General features: G+C 47.7%; 1 protein-coding gene across 1 annotated transcript in view; it reads right to left on the reverse strand.

Annotated features, from left to right (window-relative positions):
* The window catches only part of SUCLG2 (succinate-CoA ligase GDP-forming subunit beta), a 270,953-nt gene that overhangs the window by 19,676 nt on the left and 224,976 nt on the right, over window positions 1-26,301 (reverse strand). Inside the window, exon 10 of the mRNA XM_054729710.1 lies at window positions 1,223-1,343. Within this exon, the coding sequence (XP_054585685.1) occupies window positions 1,223-1,343 (121 nt within the window). The remainder of the gene's footprint in view (window positions 1-1,222; window positions 1,344-26,301) is intronic.

Genomic DNA, 26,301 nt, shown 5'->3' on the forward strand with positions numbered 1-26,301 from the left:
CTTATGAAAAATTTAACAAATTTATTTTTCATAAAATATATACTACTTATATCTATATATAAAAGAAATAACATAGCCTGGCCTGTGTGGTTCTGTGGTTGAGCATCAACCGTCGACCTATGAACAAGGAGGTCACGGCTGGATTCCTGTTCAGGGCACATGCCCATTTGCAGCCTCCATCCCCAGAAGGAGGCGTGCAGGAGGCGTGCAGGAGACAGCGATCAATGATTCTCTCTCATCATTGATGTTTGCATCTTTCCCTCCTTCTCCCTTCCTCTCTGAAATCAATAAAAAATAATTTTTAAAAAGAAATAATATAAAAAGTAAAATAGCCCTGGCTGGTGTTCTAAATGGTTAGAGCATCAGCCTGTGCACAGAAGGGCCACGAGTTCGATTCCCAGTACTAGATTGCAGGTTCCATCCCTGCCCCAGGTTGAGGCATGTGTGGGAGTCACCTAATCAATTTGCTTCTCTAACACTGATGTTTCTCTCTCTCTTTCTCCCTCTCTCCCTTCCACTCTCTCTTTAAAAAATCCATGGGACCCAACCGGTTTGGCTCAGTGGATAGAGCGTCGGCCTTCGGACTCAAGGGTCCCATTCAATTCCGGTTAGGGGCATGTGCCTTGTTTGCGGGTACATGTCCAGTGGGGAGTGTGCAAGAGGCAGCTGATCAATGTTCCTCTCTCACTGATGTTTCTAACTCTCTATCCCTCTCCCTTCCTCTCTGTAAAAAATCAATAAAATATATCTTTTAGAAATCCATGGGAAAAATATCCTTGGGTGAGGATTAACAAAAAAGAAAGAAAAATTTTAATTTAATTTAAAAATATAAGTATTGAAATATACAACTCAAATAAGCCAGAGCTCCTTGGGTCCACCATTTTAGCAGGTAAGGAGCGCTGGACCACAACCACTGCCTTCTCTTGATGAATAATTCTTGCAGCAGCATCTCTCAAAGTGTTCCCTTCAAAACACCAATCTCACAAAATGATTCACAACAAAAGGGCTCCACTCTGAAACAAATTTGGAAAATTTGAAGAATCCTAACGTATGCCATTCTTGGAGAGTTACAATCTATATGAGCGTATTAGGCGCTCACAGAATCACTGCCATGCTGCCCTTACTTCACTCACTCCCGTGCTTCCTTCTGTTCTCTCAGGAAGGTGTGAGTGAGAACACTCTGCTCACCTGACCTGGCAGAGGGAGGTCACCTGTAACTCACCTTCAAGCCGGACCACCAGGGGCACCTTCAGTTCCAGCTCCCGGCAGGCCTTGGTGATCCCATTGGCAATGATGGCACAGTTGACAATTCCACCAAAAATATTGACTAGGATGGCTTCAACCTGAAATCAAAAGCAGAAAGATGCCCGTCAAAATGCTGATTTTCAAAAATAACTAGCTAAACAATAGAGACAAATAAAAAAAAAAGACTTTAAAAAACACAGAACATAAAATATTAAGCAAAAGGCCTAGAAAATATTATGAAAGTTAAAATTTGATGCTAACTTAATAAATATCAATATATAACATTAGCCCATATTAGCCCATCAACTGCTTCTCTGAACTCAAAATGAATTCAGTCACCACTCACTCATTATATACAGTCTTCTGCTTTTCCTTAGACACCTGTCTGGAACTGTTCTTTTAAGTGTCATTTAAGATTTCATGCACTAATGTCTTTCCTTCTCATGGTTTACACTTAAATTTTACCTGTCATGATGCTTCATGGAATATTTTAACATTAGAACGTTATTATTTGCTGTTTCATATATATTAATATGCAAAGATAGATGCTTTCCCATTCTTAATATCATTTTGATATGCTAGAGGTACCCTGTCAAAAGTCAGAGATAGCTTAATTGTCTAAGATAACAACATTTTCTATAAAAAAGACAAGACCCCCAAAAGGAAGAGATACAAGCTTATACGACAAGTAAGGATGTACGAAAAGTAAGCCACTGACTGGAACTTATCAGAAATGTAAATTTAAACCAATCATGTTAGCCTGTTTGTGCATATTCCAGATTCAAAGGCGTGTGGGCAAAAAGAAAATTGTACTTGTCCTGACTTGATAAATAGGCATAAGAAAATCCTGTATAATTAACATGAAGAACAAGATAATGAAGAGAATTCATTACCTAGATTAACTGATAACACCCCCAGAAAAATGGCTATTCATCAAGCGGGAGGCATCACAATCCCAACAATGGAATCACAATTAAATTAGGCTTCACTAATTGCACAGCATATATGAGTGCTGCACGCCAGTGCCAGTCCCGTTGTTTCAATATGCTAACTTAGCTGCACAAAGCGCGCGAGAAGAGCGCCTCACGCTTGTTCAGCACTTCGCTCTTTTAGAAAGTGCCACAATACGAGCCCTCGTTTTTAATTTTGCTCCTTGCCGGGAAACTATTCAGAACGTAAAGGGAGCGTTAGCCCTCTGTAGCTGACAGAGCCCTTCAGAGAATTCACAGGATGTGCCCAAGGTCACAATGCTACAGGGAGCAGTGGCGAAGCTCCGAATCACTTCTCTAGATCGCCCCCTATTCTTCCTTAATGCCAGCTGTCAGAGCCGGGGCCGGGACGCACCTTGGGCAAGGTACATCCTTGTCTTGAATACGGTTTCTTCATCTATACAATGGGAATAATAGCGCTTAGTCATGAGATAATACACGTGAAATGCTTAGTACATGGCTGTAAAATACTCATTGAATATGTGTGTGTATATGCAGTTACTTCTTTTACTTTAAATTCCCGTCCTCCTGTCCTCCTCCCCTTTGGCAACCATCAGTTTGCTCTCTATCTATGGGTCTGTGTCTACTTTGCTTTGTTGATTAATTTGTTGTTGTTTTCAAGATTCCACATTTAAGTGAAATTATATGACATTTTCTTTCTGTCGACTTACTTCATTCAGCATAATACCCTCTAGAGCAGTGGTTCTCAACCTTTCTAATGCCGCGACCCTTTAACACAGTTCCTCATGTTGTGGTGACCCCCAACCATAAAATTATTTTCCTTGCTACTTCATAACTGTAATTTTGCTACTGTTAATGAATCGTAATGTAAATATCTGTGTTTTCCGATGGTCTTAGGCGACCCCTGTGAAAGGGTCGTTCGACTCCCAAAGGGGTCGCGACCCACAGGATGAGAACCGCTGGTCTAGATCCACCCAGGTTGCTGCAGATGGCAGGGTTTCATTCCTCCTTTTTCTGAGTACATTTCTTTGTATATGTGTACCACACCTTCATCCACTCATGTATTGATAGACACTTGGGCTGCTTCCATATCGTGGCTATTGTAAGTGATGCTGCAATCAACTTAGCTGTGCATGCATCTTTTTGAATCAGTGTTTTTTGTTTTCTTTGGATAAATACCCAGAAGTGGAATTACTGAGTTGTATGGCAGCTCTATTTTTAATTGTTTGAAGAGTCTGCATACTGTTTTCCATAGTGGCTACACTGTACATGCCTTTATTTCAACAAGTAACGATGAAAGTGGGCAGGCTACCTAGGCAGCAAGTAAGAATTAAAAAACCTTTCAGTAAACTGCAGCTATGTTGAATTCGAATATAATAGAAAAGCAAAGTTATTGACGTTCAATAAGAAGGTAATGACTTAAGACTAAAATAAGTGAGCAGTATTTTCCAACCCAATTACAGATTCCGGTGACGCCCGTTCCACTCGCAGCAGGCTGAGTTTGCTCCCTAATAGCAGCGTTTAAAGGCTGTTAGCACCGAGGCTTGAGGCTCAGCAGAGCAGCAGTTTCCAAACAGCTGTGGGATAGAGAGGAACTTGCCAGAACAATGAAAGAAAAACACTAGAGAGCAATGCTGACTCCAGGGTCCGAGAATCGGAACCAGGCACGGGGAGTGGGGAGCCAGGCCTCCCAGGTGAGCTCGCATGGGCACCGCACGCCTCCGCCCACTCGGTAAAGCCGTCCGGACGTGAGTGGCTTACTGTTTTTGTTTTTTTTTTAAATATATTTTATTGATTTTTCACAGAGAGGAAGAGAGAGGGATAGAGAGTTAGAAACATCGATGAGAGAGAAACATCGATCAGCTGCCTCTTGCACACCCCCCACTGGGGATGCGCCCGCAACCAAGGTACATGCCCTTGACCGGAATCGAACCTGGGACCTTTCAGTCCGCAGGCCGACGCTCTATCCACTGAGCCAAACCGGTTTCGCTCAGTGGATAATCCGTATGAAACACCTATTATTTAGCTCTCCACGGAGTGCTCGCATCACAGCACACACTTCCGTGAATTAAATTCCTCGGCACAGGCAGGAGTGGGGGAGTGACCAGAGGCTCGGGCAGTGACCCGTCTGCTCGGAGGTGCGTCCTGGGAGGCGTGACTGTGTGGACTGCTGCCTCCGGGGGCCAGTCCCCCCGTCCCTTCACCGGCAGCTTCTGTTTCCTGGGCACCTGACGCTGAGAGCATCCTCTGCATCGGGCATGGCCTGCACCGGCGCTGAGCCCAAGGAAAAGCCCTCTTTGGAACAGCCGGCACGACTGGCTTGGTTACACTGGCTGAGAAGTGGGGACTGCTGGTCTCCAATGCAGTTTATTCCCCTCTCCCCCCGCACCCCATCCCCAAAAGGCAGCACTCCTGTGCGGCCGCCTTCATGCTCCTCTCCACCGGGCACGCAGGTTCACACCCCGGCTGGCACGTCCCTGACACAGCGCCACATCTACTACAGGGCGGGGGGGGGGGGGGGGGGGCAGCCTGGGTGGAGGGATTCCATGTCAGCAGGCACCGACTGGCCACCCCCCGCCAGGCACCAAGGGAAGTGCTTGCTGAGGAGGCGAGTGAGGTGTCACTGCCCTCAAGGCCTGCAGAGACCAGCCCAGAGCCCACCCGGAAGCCGGCAGCGCCCGTCGGCTCTGAGGGTATCACGCCGAGTGAAGTAAGTCGACAGAAAGAAAATACCATATAATTTCACTTAAATGTGGAATCTTGAAAACAACAACCAATGAATAAACAAAACAAAGTAGAAACGGACCCATAGATAGAGAGCAAACTGATGGTTGCCAAAGGGGAGGAGGACAGAGGACGGGAATTTAAAGTGAAAGAAGTAACTGCATATACAGTATATATGTTCAGTATCTCACAGGCATGTACTAAGCATTTCACATGTATTATCTCTCATTTAGTCCTTGCAACAACCTGATGGACTAAGCGCTATTATTCCCGTGTATAGGTGTCTCACTCACTGAGGCCGGGCGGTCAGGGCCGCCCGCAGCTGCTGCGCCCAGAGAGGCTTCCGAGGAGGCGAGGCTCCAGGACGCCAGCGGGGAGAGGCCAGGCCTCGGAGCAGGGCAGCCAGGAGGAAGGCAGGGCTGTCACCTGTCACTGCAGGCCGGGCAGAGCGGCCGGGCCGGCGCCTTGGACCTTGTTGCTGATTCCTTCTCTTTCCAGAGCTGGTGAAGGCTAGTCTTGAAAGTAGCCTCCCTTGGGGTTGGGAAGAGTGACAGGAGAGGGAGGGAGGGACAGAGAGGAGAGTGTGAGGAGACTACAACCGAGCATGTGCAGCAGTGGTAGGAAAGAGTGAGAGCAAGAAAGAAAAGTAGTGTGTGTGGGAGGGAGGGAGGGAGAGAGAGAGAGAGAGAGAGAGAGAGAGAGAGAGAGAGAGAGAGGCAGGAGGGGAGGAGGGAGAGAGTAGCAGGAGGGGAGGAAGGAGAGAGGGGGGGAGAGAGAGAGAGAGAGAGAGAGAGAGGAGGAGGAGGAGGGAGAGAGGAGAAGCAGGAGGAGAGGAGGGAGAAAGAGAGGGAGAGAGAGAGAGGGAGGGAGGGAGGAAGGGAGGAAGGAGAGAGAGAGAGAAGCAGCAAGAAAGGGAGAGAAGGTTTTGAGTGAAACTAACAGAGCAGCTGGCAGTTTTACATGAGGAGCCACAGGGCACAGGTGCGCAGGCTGCTCAGCTGGACACAGGTGCTCCGGAGGCACAGGCACCCCAGCACCCAGAGGCATCACCCCGGGATGGGCAGACCCTGCGTCACCCCTCTGCCCCTGTAAAGTAATTGGCTGCAGCCTGCACTTCAATGGGAGTCAGATCTAAGTTTCACTCTGGGCCCATTGCTCTCATTAACTACTTACTGTAATCTGCAACCTGAAACTGAGAATGGGATGAAAATGAAAGCACTGTGACATTATTATTTAGCACCTACAAAGCATGTCAGACTTTCAATGTGAGCCTCAGGGCCATTCATTAGCATATGCACTAATTGCTACAGCAACAGCGATTTGAACAGTCTTGGTTTTTTTTTTCTTGAGGAAGAGAATGTGAAGGAGAAGTCTGAGCAGGGTCTAGCTAATGCCCAGAGGAACAGGAACCCCTAAGGGCTTGGGGGACAGAGGCTTTTCCAAACTCTGGGGCCAGAACCAGAGGGCTGCTGTTCACTATTCCGGGGCCAGAACTAAGGGCTGCTGTTCACTGTTTCTCAAAAGGCAAGGTCACCGAGGGAGGCCCTCGGAGCCAGGTGGGCGGCAGCCAGGGCGGCTGTGCAGGGGCCCGCACCCCGGGGGCAGGTGTTCAGGTCTCTGTGCTGGCTTTGTGCTCTGGCCGCAGGTTTTAGTCCACGATTAAAAGTAGAGAATGAGATTCAAAAGAAGAAAAGCAACAACAGCCTTTGGTATTTAACAAACTCAACTCCAAATGAACAAACCAACCAATAACAATCATGACTAAAACCTTTTTGGGGAACATGATGATTTTGAGTTATCTGATGAACACGATGGAACCCCAGTCAGATAAATTCACACACACAAAACCTGTATCTTTAACAAGTTCATAAAATGACTTAAGTCTTCATTTTTCTCTTGTTGTTGTTAATCCTCACCCAAGGATATTTTTCCCATTGATTTTTTTTTTTTAAATAGAGAAGGGCAGGGCGGAAGGGAGGGAGGAAGAGAGGGAGAGAGGGAGAGAAGGAGAGAAAGAGAGAGACATCTATGTGAGGGAGACATATAGACTGGTTGACTTCTTCCTGCATGGGCCCTGGCTGGGGCCGGAGATCAAGCCTGCAACCGAGGCACATGCCCTTGACTGGGAATCGAATCTGTAACCTTCAGTGAGCAGGCTGACGCTCTAACCACTGAGCACACTGGCCAGGGCCAGCCTTCACTTTATTCTCTTTCACTCCCTGACACTGGCTGAAGGGAACAAGCAAAAAGACTCCAGAAATAAGCCAGCCATTTTGCAACAGTTACTGCAAATGGCTGAGTGCTGTTCTGCATTAAAACACGCTGCAGCACGTGCCTGAGGCACAGAAAATGAAACCACTGCGTTTGCCTCTGCTTATTCCCGTTCAGCATGGGACTGAGTCCGACTGCAGTGGGCACTGCTGATAAAAATCAAGCAAGCGTGTTTACACTAGGCAAGATAAACACTTTAAAAAGTATTTACAAATGTATTTTTATTGATTTCAGAGAGGAAGAGAGAAGGAAGATAGAAACATCAATGATGAGAGAGAATCATTGATTGGCTGCCTCCTGCACGTCCCCCACACAAGGGATCGAGCCCGCAAACTGGGCATGTGCCCTGACCCGGAATCCAACCGTAACCTCCTGGTTCATAGGTCTATGCTCAACCACTGAGCCACCCCAGCTGGGCAAGGTAAAGACTTTAAAATTAAATTTATTCTAATTCTGAATGTTGTTGTTCTTGTTTAAGCATATGTTTTTGTGCAACTGTTTTTCTTTTTGTTGTTGGTTTTATTTCCCTGCTGAAATCTAATCATGTCTTCTAATCCATTGGCAGCCAACAAAAGAAAATAAATGATGACGAAAATTAGAAGCAGCTTGGATAATTGGTGTTTGTCTGCCTGTCTTTAATAAAAATACGCTGCTACATCAGAGGGGAGTCTAAATGGATTCAGTCAGTCAGGGGGGATGCGGGGAGGACTTCAATCTTGGGCTTTGTTGTAATCTCACACGAGCCAACAGATCGCTTCTGCTGGGGCCCGGTGCGCCTTCTGCTGAAATCTGGGCAAGCTATGCCAGCTTGCTGTCCACCAATGGTTTGTTCTTGAAGTTTGAAATTATTTTCTTTTGTATGAATTCAAGCACCAGGATCCTTAGGCTAAAGCAAATGATGTACCCCCCCAACTAGCTACAAATAACACGAGAAAAATAATACTTATTGAAAAACACCCTCCTGTTCTGCCCTTTTAATTTCTTCCAAGGAAAAAGTACTTTTAATGAATTCATACTCAAGCCTGATAACCTCAGAACCCAAAGGAAGTATCGCAAACGTCACCCTCAGTACCAAACAACATTTTGGTATTTCTAATTACTCAATCAAGACACACCCAACCATTTCATCCCAACTGCAAAGCTGAAGCACGGAAACGACACCGGATGAATGAACATTTGGATGAAGAGCCAATTTCCATCAAGACTGACCTCTGAGGACAGGAAGGGTGACCCAAGGGACATGTGTCTCATTGTCCTTGACTGTCTATTCCCTTCTTCCTGAATTCTCCCCCTACTTGTATCCTGCCATCTGTTCCTCACTAAAATAAGCAAAACGGTACGGAGGATTGATTATTGGAGTTAATTTTCCTAGGGCTGGGAATCATGTAGTTCAACCTTGTCTGGTAAGTAAACCGAGACTCTAAGACCTTAAATGATGTGTTCACGGGCACACACCTACCAAGCAGTGGAGCCGGGATTTGGACCAAGTCAGTCCTACTTCCAAGTCCATGCTTCTCCTCCCTCTGGCTGTCTCTCTATGACCAGTGACTTGATGATTAGTCAAGAGTCCCAGCTCTATTTTGGGCCTGTGTCCCAGCTTCAGGGGCACACTCCAGAGTGCTCTGCTGATGCCCAAGTGTTTCTTGCTTTCCAACCTCACAGTCCGATTAAAATGGATCAGAAATAAGATATCTTTCACAGTTCTGTGGACAGGTGCATCTCGGTACTTCACAATCCAGGGTTTCCTGTTTACTGATAAGCGTTGTCCAGAGCTCATGTTTGCAATGCCTTCTTAGAGGGGACCGTGGAGTGGTGATGATGGTATAAGAGTGGTCCTGGCCTTCAAAACCTAGAGGCTGCCCTGAACTGGGACAGCTGTCCCTACCAGACCCCTCTCTGCAGACTGACAAGCCCCCTCCCCCCTTTTTGACACGCAGAAATCTACCCCTTTGCCACTGTTATTGTTTCTAATTAAGGTAAATAAAATTCTCATAGAGAACTATGCCATTTCAGACATCATTGCTGATACAGATTTTAACCATTAGGTGATGCAGTGGTCCTTGGAGGCAATGGTCACTGAGTGGCTGTTGGGAGTGCTCTGTAGAGGACAATGATCCGTGTCCCGGTTCCGTGGGACCTATTCACAAGGCCTGCCATGACAGCGAGGAAAGAGCCACATCAAGTGCATCATCTTTGCGCCCCCATTTTGGAGTTACAGAACATATATTTTGATAAACAGTGAGTAAACCCACCAACCTCCAGTATGCTCACTCCAATCTCTTTTATATGTATGCATTAGTCCATGCAAACCAAAGTATTTGAAGACTGACTCCCAGTACCTGATAGGACCAGGGCACCTTCCATTGAGCTCACTAGTTTATTTCAACAAGTTAAAAATACTACGAATGCTGCAGCATATAAATTATAAAGCCATACTTCCTCCCAAGACGAGTGCCTTTTTCCTTACGTCGAAGCTCAGTAAAATTCCCGTGACGCAGTAGGCCTATGGAATGCTTCATGAGAAAGTCATCTGGTCACATTGCATGGATTCTAGCTTATGCGAGCTGCACAGCCTACCTGTGTTCTAACTTCTAGCACCTCATTTTCTGCGAGAGTCAAAGGGCTCCAAGCTTGATTCCAGCGAGCTGGCAAGAAAGGGGTTCCGGAGCTGGCGCCCGGGACGGTTGGGTGGCACAGGGAGCTAGGTCCTTCTGCCCAAACGTGCCAACCATTTCACTATCCGATCATGTGTGGAAGTCCCTGCAAAGGGCAGGCTTTCACAGCCAAGAACCACGAGCGCCTCAGCCAGGCCCGGGTTGCAAACGCTTCCCCAGCTGCCAGCAAACGTGACGGGAGTTAAAAAGGTCCAAGGAGACGGAGATTTGAGGGCACCGCACAGGCTTGGTTTACCGGTCACGGAGACATTCCCCACATCCTTCCGAACTGGGCCAGCGCCAGCGCAGGCCCTGCAAAGCCTCCTGCCGCGGAAAGCGCGGATGCGGCACCTGGGCCTGGTGTTTAACAGTTCCCGCAGAGCCGCCAGGACGCGGTGCACCCCTCACCAGGAAGCGTCGGAAGACTGTTAAAAGGCACCAACTCTCATTTAATAAGTGAGCTACTCGTATGACGGCTAAGAAATATCTGGGTTACAAAACTGCCTCCCCAGCTAACAGAGCACTGCTCTCAGGCAGGGAGCTCCTTGCTCGGGAGGCAGTATCTATATTTCATTTGCGATGGGAGCTGTAGTGCTGCAGATTAAGAATATTTATTGACATTCTTTCTGAGCAGCATGTGTCCAATCATTTCAGACTGGCATCCTGATGGATGTGAATATGTACACTCCATCATCATTAGCTGGAGCGCTAATATAGAGAACTCCCATCAGATTGGCAACTGGGTGAAGGACCCATTTATTAATCTATAAACAGGGTGTCTATCTGTCTATTGTTGCTGCATTCTAGTCTCCACACAGTAACTGTTCCTACAGGAAAGGAAAAAAATGCTTCTGTGGGTGATTTCTTTGCTTTCACTCATGACTGACATCAATTAAAAAAAAATCAGCTAAGCAGACAGAGCCAAAACTTAGGACCACACAAATTCACACTTCACACCACAGAGAAATGAAGATAAATTTAGCTAATAGCAAAACCCACTGTTTCTGTAAATAACAAGTGTAATGTAAGATGAACGTGGCACAGAATGATTCTGGGACGCTTCATACATCTGTTCCAATAAACCTATTTGATCATTGCGTTTTCTGGAAAAACAAAGGTTGACAAAAATCTGTATCAAAACTAACGGATAAATACCTGACTGGGAAAAAGAAAAAGTTAAGCTTCCAGTTAAGATCTCAATAAATTATAAGCTATTTAGCACACACTAAAGTTTATATTAAAATAGTTTTAAGTAAAATAATTTTAAAAACACATGGATGCTGCTTCTCATAACAGAGCTCACTGGTGTATTTGTGAAAGCCAGTTTTCTGCCGAACTTCTTGGTCAGAACAAAGTTCCCATTTATTCTTTCACATCCTACCCTTTGTTCACCCCAGCAAAATAGCCGCCAACCCCAGCCCGGCACCCGAACTTTTAAATTCCAAAACTGTCATTGGAGGAAACATTCTTTAGCATCAACCTTTTAAGTTCAGGTAAATAAGCAAAACATGCAATTTTCTTAAAGCCTCCCAAATGTTATCCATGACAAAATCTGTAATTACAAACGTCAGTATCCCGTTGGAATTAGGGCTCCGCTAGAAGGCCTGGCGGGAATGCTGCCTACGAGCAGCATCAATGTCCCTGCCACTAACAGACACCTCAGCTGGACAGTGAGTGCTGGAGCCTGCGGCCAGCACTGTCTGCCTGCTGGGACCTGCTGGGGGGAAGTCTCATCTGTTTACTTACTGTTCAGCCAATGGCAGAATACCGTGTCTGGAGCAAATTAAAAACCACATTGGCAAAGCAGGCCCCACAGCCGGCTGGGAGAAATTTAACCGAACTCTTGCCACCTCAGAGTCTAAATCATTGGTTGGCCACACCCTCTCTCACCCTGGGTTGATCTTTTGTGGATCTCAGTAGAGTTGCCAGAAGATTCCAGAAGATTCTGTCCGCTGAGGCGGATGTTCAACAGACAATCAAAAGGATGTACTGGGACCTAGCCACGCTGTGGAGCGCTGTGCGCCCCTCAGGTCAGCTCCGCCTCCCCACCTGCCCTCCAGGTCCTGGGCTCCTCTCCTGTCTGCCTTGGGGCGGCCCGGGCAGGAGGGGTGGGGAGGGGAGGCTGGTGTCTGTAGCCTCCAGTCCCTCAGCAAGGTTGTCCCACCATAAAAGGTCTCTAATTGGCTCAAGAAAGCCTTCATTACAAACTCCATTCGGGTCAGTAATCTTCTCTGCAGGCTTTGGGCTTAGGGGTACAGAGATACCAAGATGCTAGCCCCGGATGCATGCACTTTCTCTCCCGGTTCTGAACCCTCTTCCCTCACTCTCAGGATCAACCTCTTTGCAGATGAACCCTCCTCCACACACCGTGAATGCTGGTGTGAGTGAGGGAGTCAGCATCTCCCCACACACCGTGAATGCTGGTGTGAGTGAGGGAGTCACCACCTCCCCACACACCGTGAATGCTGGTGTGAGTGAGGGAGTCAGCATCTCCCCACACACCGTGAATGGTGGTGTGAGTGAGGGAGTCACCACTTCCCCACACACCGTGAATGCTGGTGTGAGTGAGGGAGTCAGCATCTCCCCACACACCGTGAATGCTGGTGTGAGTGAGGGAGTCAGCATCTCCCCACACACCGTGAATGGTGGTGTGTGTGAGGGAGTCAGCATCTCCCCACACACCATGAATGCTGGTGTGAGTGAGGGAGTCAGCATCTCCCCACACACCGTGAATGGTGGTGTAAGTGAGGGAGTCACCATCTCCCGACACACCGTGAATGCTGGTGTGAGTGAGGGAGTCAGCATCTCCCCACACACCGTGAATGCTGGTGTGAGTGAGGGAGTCAGCATCTCCCCACACACCGTGAATGGTGGTGTGAGTGAGGGAGTCACCACCTCCTCACACACCGTGAATGCTGGTGTGAGTGAGGGAGTCAGCATCTCCCCACACACCGTGAATGCTGGTGTGAGTGAGGGAGTCAGCATCTCCCCACACACCGTGAATGCTGGTGTGAGTGAGGGAGTCAGCATCTCCCCACACACCGTGAATGGTGGTGTGAGTGAGGGAGTCACCACCTCCTCACACACCGTGAATGCTGGTGTGAGTGAGGGAGTCAGCATCTCCCCACACACCGTGAATGCTGGTGTGAGTGAGGGAGTCAGCATCTCCCCACACACCGTGAATGCTGGTGTGAGTGAGGGAGTCACCACCTCCTCACACACCGTGAATGCTGGTGTGAGTGAGGGAGTCAGCATCTCCCCACACACCGTGAATGCTGGTGTGAGTGAGGGAGTCACCACCTCCCCACACACCGTGAATGCTGGTGTGAGTGAGGGAGTCACCACCTCCCCACACACCGTGAATGGTGGTGTGAGTGAGGGAGTCACCATCTCCCCACACACCGTGAATGCTGGTGTGAGTGAGGGAGTCACCATCTCCCCACACACCGTGAATGGTGGTGTGAGTGAGGGAGTCAGCATCTCCTGGTTAGACTAGTAACAACATCCTCATTTGATCAGCCCCGCTTGAATTTGGAAAAATCTAGTCATTTGAAGGCTGAACCTTCTAAAACTATAAGGTTGTTATTTTTTTTCTTTTTGGTTTTCCCCTCTCTACAACATGTTCATGACTATGACTTAAACAACTAAAGTAAAAGTAAAAAAATCGGAACACCCTCAGATCGAGCAAGCTATTTAATGAGCCAAACATCCCTTTTTCTGCTTTCTGGGGAGAGATGGCTAACACCTAAGCGTAGGAAATTATTGCTCATTAACTGCCTGGGTCTCCACCTAAAGTAAAGGCGGAAAAAGGAAAACAAGCCAAACGCCTTCTGGTCTCCGTCTGCCCGTTATAAATGACAAACGAGAGCTCGTCACAGACGCGCCCCGCGCCAGCGGCCTCCCCGCTCCGCCAGCTGCCGGGCGGCGAAGGCAGACCGGCCGCGGGACCTGCGGCCTGTTCACAGCGTAACGACAGGGCGGCCCAGTACCTGCGCGTCCCCACGTGGCGCCTCCGTCTGCAGGAGGAACACAAGCCGGAAGAGATGGTTAGTCAGTGAAAACGCGGGTCTGCGTTCCTGGGTGAAAAAGTGACGTTTAACTTCCATGAAACTCCAACGACCTCGCTGCAAGTAGTGGCCTCCCATTTTTCTCAAGTCGTGTCACTATGTTTATCAGGCAAAAGACGGTGCCATCCAGCTGTTCACAGTAAACAGTAATAAACCAGGGAGCCTGCAGGATGGCGGAACAGCCCAGGGGCAATGCAGGCGAGGGAGCGGAGCTCTGGCATCACGAGAGATACACGCACGTGTTCCGGGCAGTGAGCGCCCTGGACAGCCAGGCCCGCAACATCCTGTCCCAACCCACGCGATTCAGACACGCACCGGCTTTCCTGGTAAGTCCCTCTCTCGTCCCCACACCTGTACCCGCCCCTTATTCTCTGAAACATCTGACCAACGTTTCCTGGCAGGGACCCTCCTCACCCGTCTCACAGACGCCCCTCCACGGGGTTTCTCTCCTGAATATACATCCCCAGGCGCTGGGAGGGTCTGAAAGGCTCTTAAATCCGTTGCATCCCTGTCCGTGGCCTACCACAGTGGAAGCACCTTGGACGGCAGGCACATACTTACCAATACTCTGAGGTTCTCATTCCTGAAACCCTGGGACAGCCTTCTGGGTGGCTCAGGACTAGCTAAGGGCACCTTCCATTTCTTGTCTGCCCCGACTAGGAAGCCGCATCCCATAATGTGCCCATTCCTGCCACAGAGCGTGATCCATAGAGTACCTGTCACACATGTCCCTAAGCTACACTCCAAGCAAACTGGGCGGACGGTGGTCTCTGCCCGGCAGGCGTGAGGACAGGCACAGCCCGGGTCACGCTGTGGCAGGGAGGCAGTCCCATCCCCACGCCCCGTGGCCGTGGCGGGAGGGAGAATCCCGGGTCTAGGCTGCACAGTGCTGGCCGTTCACCGGGACGCGGCGGGCAAACCCAGTGCCGCCGAGAGCCAGGCAGGTGAGCGAGTAGATGAGCCCGGGGCGGGGCGGGAGAGAGCCAGCAGCAAAGGCGCTGGCGTCCTGGGGGGGAAGGGGGGTGAGCCTCTTCTAGAGACTGCCGCCACACAGGGGAGCACTCCTCTCCGCCCCGATAACGGCACGGGCTCCGCCTGCCGCGCTCTTTTGTTGGGAAGAGCAGTGTGTGCGTGAGTGAAGGGATGTGTGAGGAAGGCTGTGAAGGGAGAAAGGGACTAAGCCAGTCTGAAGAGGAGATGCAGGCGGGAACCCTTGGGCTGAAGAAGAGGGGGGTGAAGAGCAGGAGCCTGCGGGCGGCGCCGACCACGCCAATGCCAGCCCCGCGCCCACCGCTCTGATGCCAGCACTTCTCTGCTGTTTCCTCCCTGACTCACCTCTCAGCCTTGAGGAAAGCCAGGCTTCCCTCTACCCACGGCACACAGCACAGAGGCCAGGGGGCTTTCTCAAGGTCATACCCAAGGTCACATGGGAGCAACTGAGCCCTACTGCCCGCCCTACCCTCCTCCACAGCGCCTTCAGTCACCCACAGAGCGGCTTGGCTCAAGTCCTGGCACAGCCGGAAACATCTTGCCCACACACAGGAATCCAACACGAAGAGCCTAATCCTCCCATGAAGGTTATCTTACGGGGTTTTAAAATATGTCCACACACGCTCCTCCTTGGACGTTAGATAGAGTTTAATTTTCCTCCCCGAGTGTGGGCCGAGCTTAGTGACTCACTTTGCGTGAAGAGAACAGGATGGACGTGGCCACATGAGGCTTCTGAGATGGGTAAGAAAGGCCCTGGGGCCCTCACCGGTGTGGCTCAGTGGATAGAGCGTCCGTCTGCGGACTGAAAGGTCTCCGGTTCGATTCCGGTCAGGGGCATGGACCTTGGTTGCGGGCACATCCCCAGCAGGAGATGCGCAGGAGGCAGCCGATGGATGTTTCTCTCTCATCGATGTTTCTAACTCTCTATCCCTCTCTCTTCCTCTCTGTAAAAAATCAATTAAAAATATTTAAAAAAAGAAAGGCACTGGGTTTCTTCCACTCGATCTCAGCTCGCTCACTCGGGAAAGCCGACCGCCTGTCAGCCCCGAGGAAGCCCAGCCGAAGCCCCGCGTCTAAAGGAACTGAAGCCTCCGGCCAAGGGCCACGCGGGAGCCACTGGCGGCAGGTCCTCTATCCCCGCAATCAAGTCTTCAGATGACAGGGACGCTGAGGCGAACCACCCTTAAATAAAACCCAGGTGCCACTTCCCAAATAATCAGAGGTTCGATGGCCTCCTTGGTCATCAAGACTTGATAAAAAATGTGATGCAAATGAGTTCTTTCATTGGATATATTTAACACTGCAATATGTGGCAGATCACCAAATAAACATGAATATAATTTTACTATCTATGGACTGAATGTTAGAATAAAGACTGTACTCATTTGCCACATTAAAATATACTAAATGGCTCTGGCTGGGTGGTTCAGTCAGTGGGAACAGCGTCCCGTAGACACAAGGTTGCGGGTTCAATCTCAGTCAGGGGATTTAGGGGAGGCAACTGATTGATGTTTCTCCCTGTCATCAGCGCGCTCTCTCTCTTTCCCTTCCTTTATCTTTGAAAGCAATAAAAACATATGTCCTCACATATATCCTCAGGTTAGGATTAAAAACACTTAAATATACTAAACTGTAAGTACAAGCAAGTAACATGAGCTTATTTTTGTAATAGGATGTTTTTCTTAAATTTTATATGTGGAATTATTCCACTATGATGATGATGATGCTGTTACTTTGGAACACATTAGTTATTTTTTGCTTTATGAACATGAGTATTTGGTATTACATTAGTCTCTTATTTCTCTGAAGAGTATTTAGGCTGTTTTCTAAAAAAGGTCTGTTACATATGTCTTAAGTACCACATGTGTTAAATGAGAAGTACTGTGGAATTAACATCGCAATTCCATCTTTAAAAATTCCAGGAGCCCTAGCCAGTTTGGCTCAGTGGATAGAGCATTGGCCTGTGCACTAAAGTGTCTCGGGTTCGATTCCTCTTCTAGGGCATGTACCTGGGTTGCAGGCTCCTCTTCTGCCGGGGCCCTGGTCAGGGCTTGTGCAGGAGGCAACCAATCGATGTGTTTCTCTCACATTGATATTTCTCTCTGTCTTTCCCTCTCTCTTCCAATCTCTCTAAAAATCAATGGAAAATATCCTCTAGTGAGAATTAAAAAAAATGTGATAAAAAATTCCAGGAAATAATATAAACTTTTAAGTGCATTGATAAGTATGGGACTATCTACAAAAAGTTAAATCAATTTCATGATGAAATATACTTCAAGTCCCCAACAATTCGACTGTGCTGCTTAATAGAGCTTCTAAAAAACCAGAAAAGATGTGGTACAGTGTTACCCACAGGGAGTTACTCAGGCAAGGCCAACATGAAACATAAATGTGACAGGTGTCCCTCACAGGCCAGTATAATTCAGCAAAGAGAAGACATTTCTCATCAATCCCTGAGGAAAAACGAGCATTATTTCTTCCACTTAAAAGTGCAGCTCTTGCTGAACGGGAGGAACAAAAAAGGATGAAGAAAGCTTCTCTGCTTCTCTGAAGAGGAAGTTTTAAAGGATGAAGAAAGACGAGTTAAGAAAGGCTGAGTCGTGGAAAACAGAGGCAAAGAGAATTCTTGTCTCCAGAAAAAAACAGTACTACCATGTAACGCCTGATGTCTCCCCAAAGGAAGCACACACTTCCAACGCTGGGTGTGACTGTACGTTTTCCATGCATGTTCCATTTGGCAACGGCATGAGAAAGAACTGAAGACCTAGAACACCTAGAAAGTGCCCCGTAATCTCATCTAGGACAGTCCGCACTGCTAGCTGCCCAGACAGTGCCTGGGGCTTGCAAAGGGGTAGAAAACTGGACATGTGCAATTTCCCCCTCCTAAACAATTGTATTCAGAACAGGTACCAAATGGTTCCCCTCACACAGGGACTAATGCACATACACTCATCCAGCACTACCTTCATAGTGTATACTACACCTCCAGCACCGCCACTCACTGAGTGCTGGGCAGTGTGTGGCCCAGGGCCCGGGGACCTCTGACCTTGGTGCTGTCATGAGTGGCAGCTGACTTTTATTTTACTCAAATCAGCTACCCAGTTTCTATTCCCAGCCTATTTAGGAAAACAAATTAAAATAGCTCTAAGTCATATGTCTTTAATTTCTTGGAAAAATACCCACCACACCCCAATTTAGAACCAGGCCAGTGGTTATCTTGTGAAGGTTCTCTACGCCTTCCCACGTGCCTTTGAGAAGATGCATTTCTGCTTCTTCATTAGGAAGGAGCATAAGAACTTGGCCTCCAACCGACAGGTGACTCAGACCACCCACTGTCTGCCTCTGGCTCTGAGGAATGTGCTGAGACCATGAACTAAGGCTTTACTAGAAATTATGCTCCGTTAAGCCAGGAGGGCGTCCTTTCAGATGTGCTTTAGTGCAGCTGGCAAGGTCAAAGGAAACAACTGAAACTCAATCTTAGGGACTGTTTTCTTAACGTCCTGCATGGGGAATATTTTCTCCCAAAAGTTAACGAGAAGACAAATATATGTTGACTTGGTCCCCAATTTATAAGTTTGATTTGCAATTTCCTGACCAAACTAATTTACAATGATTAAAAAACCGTTATTGACTTGATTCACAGAGTGGAGAATCAACAGCAGGAAAAAAACAGGACAACTGAGGAGGTAGAAGCAAGTGTAGAATGCAAAGATGCACGATCAGGGAATGGTCAGGAGCTGCTGGCCCTGCAACCATTTCACAGAAGCTCCTGTTTCCTTAAGACGACTAAGAAAAGGTGGAGGGAGCTAGCAAATACATCAAGAGGGCAGGGATGGTTTGAGCACTTCATAAAGAGAACAATTAGCATGTCTTCGGGTTCTGGTAGAGGCAGCAACCCCCAACTAGTGTGATCTATTATCATCACCCAGAAACCCATTCATTTGCGAGGTAAGAAGTACCTGCTTGCCATCCTAAATTCAGAAGAAAAAAAGGGGAAATGCCATAGGGTAGAAAAAGGAAAACAGAACTGGATTTGTTCCAAGGAGATTTACAATTCCAGGTAAGGTCAGGCACTTCCCATGCTGGGCACCTTGCCTAGAAAGCATGCAAGGCAATGGACTGAACTTATTGAAATGTACTGACCTAAAAATTGTGTGTGATTTTCTGTTACAACGCAATCTGCCATAAATGGTAGTAAGTGAGGAAGGTAACAATCTAGAACAATGTTTTCCAAAATAAGTTAGACTATTGGAAAATTAAAAAACGAAGTGGAAGGGATATTATTAAGCATGAATGCAGGACCTGGTGAGAAATGGTAAAATATTATCTTGCTATTAACTTACAGAGGCCCATGCATCAAGAGTAAAACCACTGACCCTTTCTTTGCTAATTCCTTCAGTCAGGGAAACTCGACGGTACCGCCCAGTTCACACTGTGCTACCACATGACTTAAATACGTGCTAAAGAGTTCTCTTGAGCCCGGCCGGTGTGGCTCAGTGGTTGAGCATCGACCCATGAACCAAGAGGTCACCAGTTCACTCCCAGGTCAGGGCACATGCCTGGTTTGCAGCCTCAATCCCCAGTAGGGGCCCTGTAGGAGACAGCTGTTAGATGTTTCTCTCTCTCTATCCCTCTCCCTTCCTCTGTCTAAAATCAGTAAAAACATATGTTTTTTTTTTAAAAAGAGTTCTTATATTTCAAAAACAATTCTCCTTTAGGCAGGATGATACAGTAAAAACCAAACAAGCAAAGAAATATGCACACGTGCACACGCTTGTATGTTCTGACTACACTCGGAACCGGGGCTGTCATCTTGGCCTGTTGCACTGCAGGGAGCCTGGTTTCACCTCGGCACGTGTGGTTCCTCATTAACCATACTCAGTGAACATGTAACAGCAGAGAGCAGCTACCTTTTTGTTAGGGGCATCACTGTCAGGTACCATGCTCCGCACATCACAGGCATCAGTCCTTTCACCCCCACAAGTGCAGGGGTGGGCAGGGGAGGGCGTGGAGGCTGAGAACTTGCTTACCATCCCAGACCTCCTTGGTGTCCTGATGTCCAGGCTGGAATTTCAGTCCATGTCTCCCCGACCATAACATCCAAACTGTTACGCAGCATGGGACTGCCCACCACATCCAGAGGCCCGACCTGCCATGCCGATGGCCCCCAGACTTCCGTATCCAGCACAACGTGGCCTGGACACAGGCAAAGAGGAGGCCTCTTTATATTCCCCCAAACACTCCCCAGGAAAAAACAAACAAGCAGAGAACAAGCACAGAAACAGTTCACGAGTGGTCAGGTGGGGGCCTGCGCCCTCACTCTGCCCCGAATTACGGACGGGGCCTTGGAAACCTCTCGTCTCCTCCACGGCCTCAGTCACCCATCTGTTTCGGAAATCCTGGAGAAACGTTCCCGTGCGGATGCGCTAAATGCACAATCAAGCAGTGGGTGCCAATCGCGGCGAGCAGCAGCGGGCGTGGCTTTTCCCACCGTGACAGGTTTACGTAAACTGCTAGTAGTGCTGTGAAAAGGAGACGCAGTGAAGTAATATTCATTGGGAGAATGGGGATTAGAAACGCAATGTTTGTCATCCACCACTACGTACCTAGGTCAAATTTGGCTTTCACGGATAAGTGAATATCGAGAAAAAGAACTGAAAATTGGAGGAGTTTAATTAGAGCAGAGGCACTGTCAGAACTGAATTGCTTCCTTTGGCACAAACTGGACTGGGAAAATAATTAAAATGGGCTTTAAAAAAGCTTGTTTGGGGTTATGTCGAGGAGCTGAATATTTCAACGAGAAACATTTCCAATTCTTAGAATTAAAGCAATAAAGATTTGCACATTAATCAGTCCAAATGTATGTACAATTTCTTCAAGGTAAGGAGAAATTTACTCAAATGAGGCAAGTAAATGCAAAACAGGAGTGAGTGATTCTCAGACTAAGCTTTTTAAAGCCTGTTTTCTCTTTTCTTTTGCCCTCAGTAGCCTTGAGAGCAATAAAGCACGACGGGGATATTAACAAAAAGAACATTCAATGCAAACTTACAAAGATCCTACACGGTGCCCCCACTGGACTGAGGTTGGGGACACAGCCCCTGGGGACCAGAAGTCTCAGTCTGCCTTTGCCGATTCTGTAATCCAGCGGTGAGCTTGATCTCGAGGGAGAAGGAGATTCCAAAGGCAGAGGTCGTCTAGGAATCTCTCTGTATACTAGTAAACGGTGACTCTCCCACTCACTGCTGCTTCTCCACCTAGTTAGGATGGCACCTCTGGGATGCCACATGCTCATTAGTGTCTGTGTGTCTTATTAAAGGGTGGGCATCTGTGGAGTTGACACTGAGTAAGTTTCTTCGTCTACATCAAGAAAGAGGATGGTCAGAGCTCAGGAGGACACCACCGCACCAGGCTGAAGCCTCCAAAGCTGAGAACGGGACGTAGGGTGGCTGTCCTGTGCCTTTGGGGACAGGCGTATCTGACCGCAGACAGTGCGTTTCCTTGCCCACAAGTCATGTTGCCTTGGCAAAGGTATACCTGGTGTTCTCTCTCTCTCTCTCTCTCTCTCTCTCTCTCTCTCTCTCTCTCTCTCTCTCTTCCAAATACTGGCTTTAGACTGTGTCCATCGAAAACTGTAGGGTGCTGCTTCTGAACTGCACTCTGCACAGACACTTACTGCCCAGAGGGAATGAGAAGACGTGTGTAAGGATGTGGACGACAGTGTAAGATTGTCTGGGTTCAAATTCCGGCTTTAGAGCAACTAGCGCTGTGTTCTTGGGTGAGTTATCAACCTCTGTGAGTCTCCTTTCCTTGGCTGTCAACTTGATGAGGATAATGGTAACACTAATACTGATGCCTTCAGGTGCAAAAAGCCACAAAAATGCAGGAGACTGGCACAAAATAGGAGCTCGGTAACTGCCGGCTCTCACTAATATCACCATTGCACCCGTCACCGCTCTACGTGCGTGACGACTAACTCCAAATGAACCGGGGTGGCGAGGCGACCACAGCTCTCCTTGGCCTCCGGGACCTGGCCCTTCCCCCCCAGCTGAACATCTACCTTCCATCCCACTTTTCCCCTCGCCTCTTCTGCTTGATCACCCAGTCTCAAAGGCCTCTCTGTTCCCTCCGCTCTCCCAAGTAGCCTCTTGCCTCCCAATTCTGCAGTGAACCCACCCAAGATTTTCAACCCACAATCACCTCTCATTCCCCTCACTTTTACTCAGATAGTACTTTCACATCTGATTAAGACTCTGTTAGTTTTAAATTCAATGTCCTATGCGATTTCCGTGATTGATGGTTTTCTAATTGACTCATGAATTCAACTTGTCCTTCTAATTACAGGGGCAGTTTCCTGATCCCACTTGTTATTGCCTCCTCGCACTCAGCATCATTCTGGAAGCACAGACAGGACCCAGCACCTGTCAGTGGACTGACTGCCACTGTGTTCAGTGTGTGAATTATCTCGAGAATTAATACCAGAACCTTGGGGAGCAAAGTGAGTCCTCATCGCTGCACACCATGGGCTCCTTAATACTCAGGCTCCTGAGGTCCTGCAATCTAACATACAAGAGACTTAGTCTCACACTGAGATCCGTAAAATGTCACCGTAAGTTCAAAAGGAGGTCAGTGTGCATTCAGAGGGAAATCCCAGCTCAGAAAGATCCCGCCCTCCTGCAAGACAGGGCACGTTGACTCACTGACCGACCTACGTTCCACGCAGCTCCCTCCCGGAAGACTCTACTGGACGGAGGGGGGATGGAAAGGCGTTCTACCCCAGGTGGACCCTCAAGTTCAGTAGGTCATAACTACTTTTCCCGAGCTAAAAACAAGCACGAATACCCCGTTATCACCATTATTTCACTACTTATTAAACTCAGTGTCATATTAGTATATGGGTAAAGTCAGTTAGTATAATTACAAAAAAACTGGACAGCCAATAAACAGACATGAAAAGGACGTCTTGGCTGAAAGAGTGCGCTGTTACTCAAAATACACGTCTCTTTGCACAAACAGCTAACACTCCTCTTGTTCAGAATACAGATGAGGAATTATCTGAAATTTATTTTCGCATTGTCTAAGAAAAAGAATTTGCTGAGTAAAAATATATTGAACAAGATTGCAAAGAACATACTTAACATATTTAAGAAAACAAACTATTCTCCAACATCAAAAGTCTCATTTATAAATACTTGATTCCTTAATAACAAGAAGTTCTTGCTATTAAGATTTATTTATTTACTTATTTATTTCTGTTTGGGAGGTTTTATTAACTGCAATAGATAACAAAAGAGGCTATGATAGGGGGTATTAGAAAGTATTTGCCAAAAATCTGATGTTGAAGAGAAACACAGATAGTGAATGCTTTACAATTAGGACTTTTAACAAATGGAGGTATAGTTGTGTGGGGGTTCAGGAAGAGCCAGCCCGTGATGTGACTCAGTGGTATGTGGACTGTTCTGAGCTGAAGTCAACCAACATTCTGCAGGCTCAAGAGAAACTCTGGCCCCACCTTGACCGTCTATAAACATGTAAATTAGGGGCTTGGTCCATGATAAGTTACCAGCAGAAATGACTTTTTACCTGTCTCTATGGCAGAGCAAAGAGCTACCGAACATATGCTCTCCCTGCAGTGACCTTCTGAAGTTCCAAGGCGCATGAGCCCCTCCCTAGCTCAGGATGTCCGCTATACCCATGTTCCTTTCTATTCTGAACATCTCACACACGTGGGTCTCTGACTCTCTCCTGTGTGAGGGGTTCCCATACATATGCATGTATTAAATTTGTTTCCTTTCTCTTGCTAATCTGTCTATTTGATTATTAGACCAGCCAGAAGAACCTTGAGGGTGGGGAGTTTGTTCCTCCCCTGCAACTGACACACCACATTATATTAGTTTCAGGTGTACAACGTAGTGACTCAACATTTGTATATGTTGTGGAATGATCACCATGGGCAGTTAATATCATCACCATACAGTTTTTGTTATGAAAACATTTAAGATCTACTCTTTTAGCAACTTTCAAAAATGCAATATATTACTATTAACTAGAGTCACCGTGCTGTACATTACATCTCTAGGATTTACTTGGTAACTGTAACTTTGTATCTTTTCATCCTTTTCCCTCTCATTTTGCCCACTCTCCACCCCCTGCCTCTGGCAACCAGTAATCGTTTCTTTGAATCAATGAGCTTTTTTCCCCCTTCTTTTTAAAGAGTCCACATACAAGAGAGATTATACATGGCATCTTTCTCTTTCTGACTTATCTCATTTAGCATAATGCCCTCAAGGTCCATCTATATTGTCAAAAATGGCAAGATTTCATTCTTTTTTTAATGGGCAAATAATAGAATCACATTGCTTTATCCATTCATTCATCAGTGAACACACAGCCTGTTTCCAGAACTTGTCTATTGCAAATAAGGCTGCAATAAACATTACGGTCCAGGTATGTTTTTAAATTAGTTTTTGTTTTCTTTTGATAGATGCCCAAAAGTGGAACGGCTAGGTCATATGGCATTTCTATTCTTACTTTTTTGAGGAGTCTCCATGCTGTTTTCCATAGTGGCTGCACTAATGCACATTCGCACCATCAATGAACAAGGTTCCCTTTCTCCACGCTCACCAACACTCTGTCTTGTCACTTGATGAAAGCCATCTAACAGGTGTGAGGTGATGTCTGACTGTGGTTTCAATTTGCATTTCGCTGATGATTAGTGACACGGAGCATCTTTTCATGTATCTACTTGCCATACCACAGGTGTGAGCGGGCAACCTAATGTATGTGTCTTCTTTGAAAAATGTCTATTCTGATCTTCTGCCCATATTAAATGGAATTGTTTGTTTTTGCTATTGAGTTGTATGAGTTCTTTATATTACATATTTTAGATATTAGACCCTTATTAGGTACAAGACTTGCAAATACCTTCTCCCATTCATTAGGTTGCCTTTTTATTACATTGATGATTTCCTTTGCTTGCAGCTTTTTTAGAATGATCTAGTGTTATTTAAAGTAGGTAGCAAAAGATATCTACCTTACCAAAGATAATTTGCCTACTTTAAAGACATCTATATATATAAAACCCTACTATGCAAATAGACTGAACAGCCGAACAACCAAACAACTGGTCGCTATGACGTGTGCTCATCACCAGAGGGCGCACATGGAACATGGCAGGCGTGGCTGCGGTGGGATCGTGGAGCAGGTGAGCGGGGTCGCCAGACCAAGGCGGGGTGCCGGTCACTGTCATCAGTGTGAGCCTCTGGTGGTTACTGAAATTCTTTGCTCCCGCGCGCCGCAGTCCTGCCTGGCACTCGCACCTGCTGCCAGCGCAGGCCCCGCTCGCTCTGCACTGTCAGCGGGTGTGAGCAGCGGCTGCCAACCCGATTGCCCCTCAGGGCTTCTCCACCTCCCCCTGCTCCTGAGGTGCGATCGGGGCCGGCAGCTGCCTCACGCACCCACTGACGGTGCCAGGCCCACTCACACCTGCTGCTGGCACTGGCCCCAATCGCTCTGTGCTGTCAGTAGGCGAGAGCGGGGCCGGTGGCGGTGGGAGCGGGCTGCCAGCAGACAGGGGACCTGGGGCCGTGGCAGGAGGGGCCGAGCGGGGGTGCAGAGGATGGGCGGAGACTCGCCCCTGTGCCCACTGCAGCCTCGCGGCCCACAGTTCTTTTCAAGGTGCATGAATTCATGCACTGGGCCCCTAGTAACAATAATAAAATAACATTTACAACATAATATACAAAGGTTCCGGTAGGAAAATATGGTACTCCCATCCTTCCACAACCACATCAAAATTACAACTAAACTACAGACCATCATTGAGAACCACCTGAAGTCTAGCTGAACAGAAGTCCAATAACTAAAGATACACATTTAAGACTGGTAGGAGGGGTGGAGACACAAAATGCACAGATGCCACACCCACATGTGGTGGTTAAAAGTCCGGAGGAATATCTTGGCTGTGGAGGTACCCCTGAGGAGTGAGGTGTCCCAGCCCCACACCAGGCCCCCGGCCCAGGGTTCCAGGGCTGGGAAGAAAAGTCCCCATAACTTCTGGCTGTACAAACCAGCAGGATTGTGGCTGAGTGACAGAGGCTGCTGGAGTCCCAGGTGTTCCTCTTAAAGGGCCACCCATAGATTATTCAGACTCATCCCTCTGAGCTCCAGCACTGGGGACACACAGGGAGGAACCGGTTGTCTGGCTTCAGGGCGAGGGATGAAGGGGCAGCTTTCTCCAGACGGAAGTGCAGGCAGAGGCCACTGTGCCTTTGCTGAGCCCTCCCCTCCACAGAACTATCAAGCAGGGCCATATCTGAGTCTCCATCAGCCTGGCTCACACTATTCACCTACCCTGGTGATTCTTTGAGACCCCAACCCACCTGACTTGCAGGCCCAACCAAG

This window comes from Eptesicus fuscus, chromosome 18 (genome assembly GCF_027574615.1).
Source record: "Eptesicus fuscus isolate TK198812 chromosome 18, DD_ASM_mEF_20220401, whole genome shotgun sequence".
NCBI lineage: Eukaryota > Metazoa > Chordata > Mammalia > Chiroptera > Vespertilionidae > Eptesicus > Eptesicus fuscus.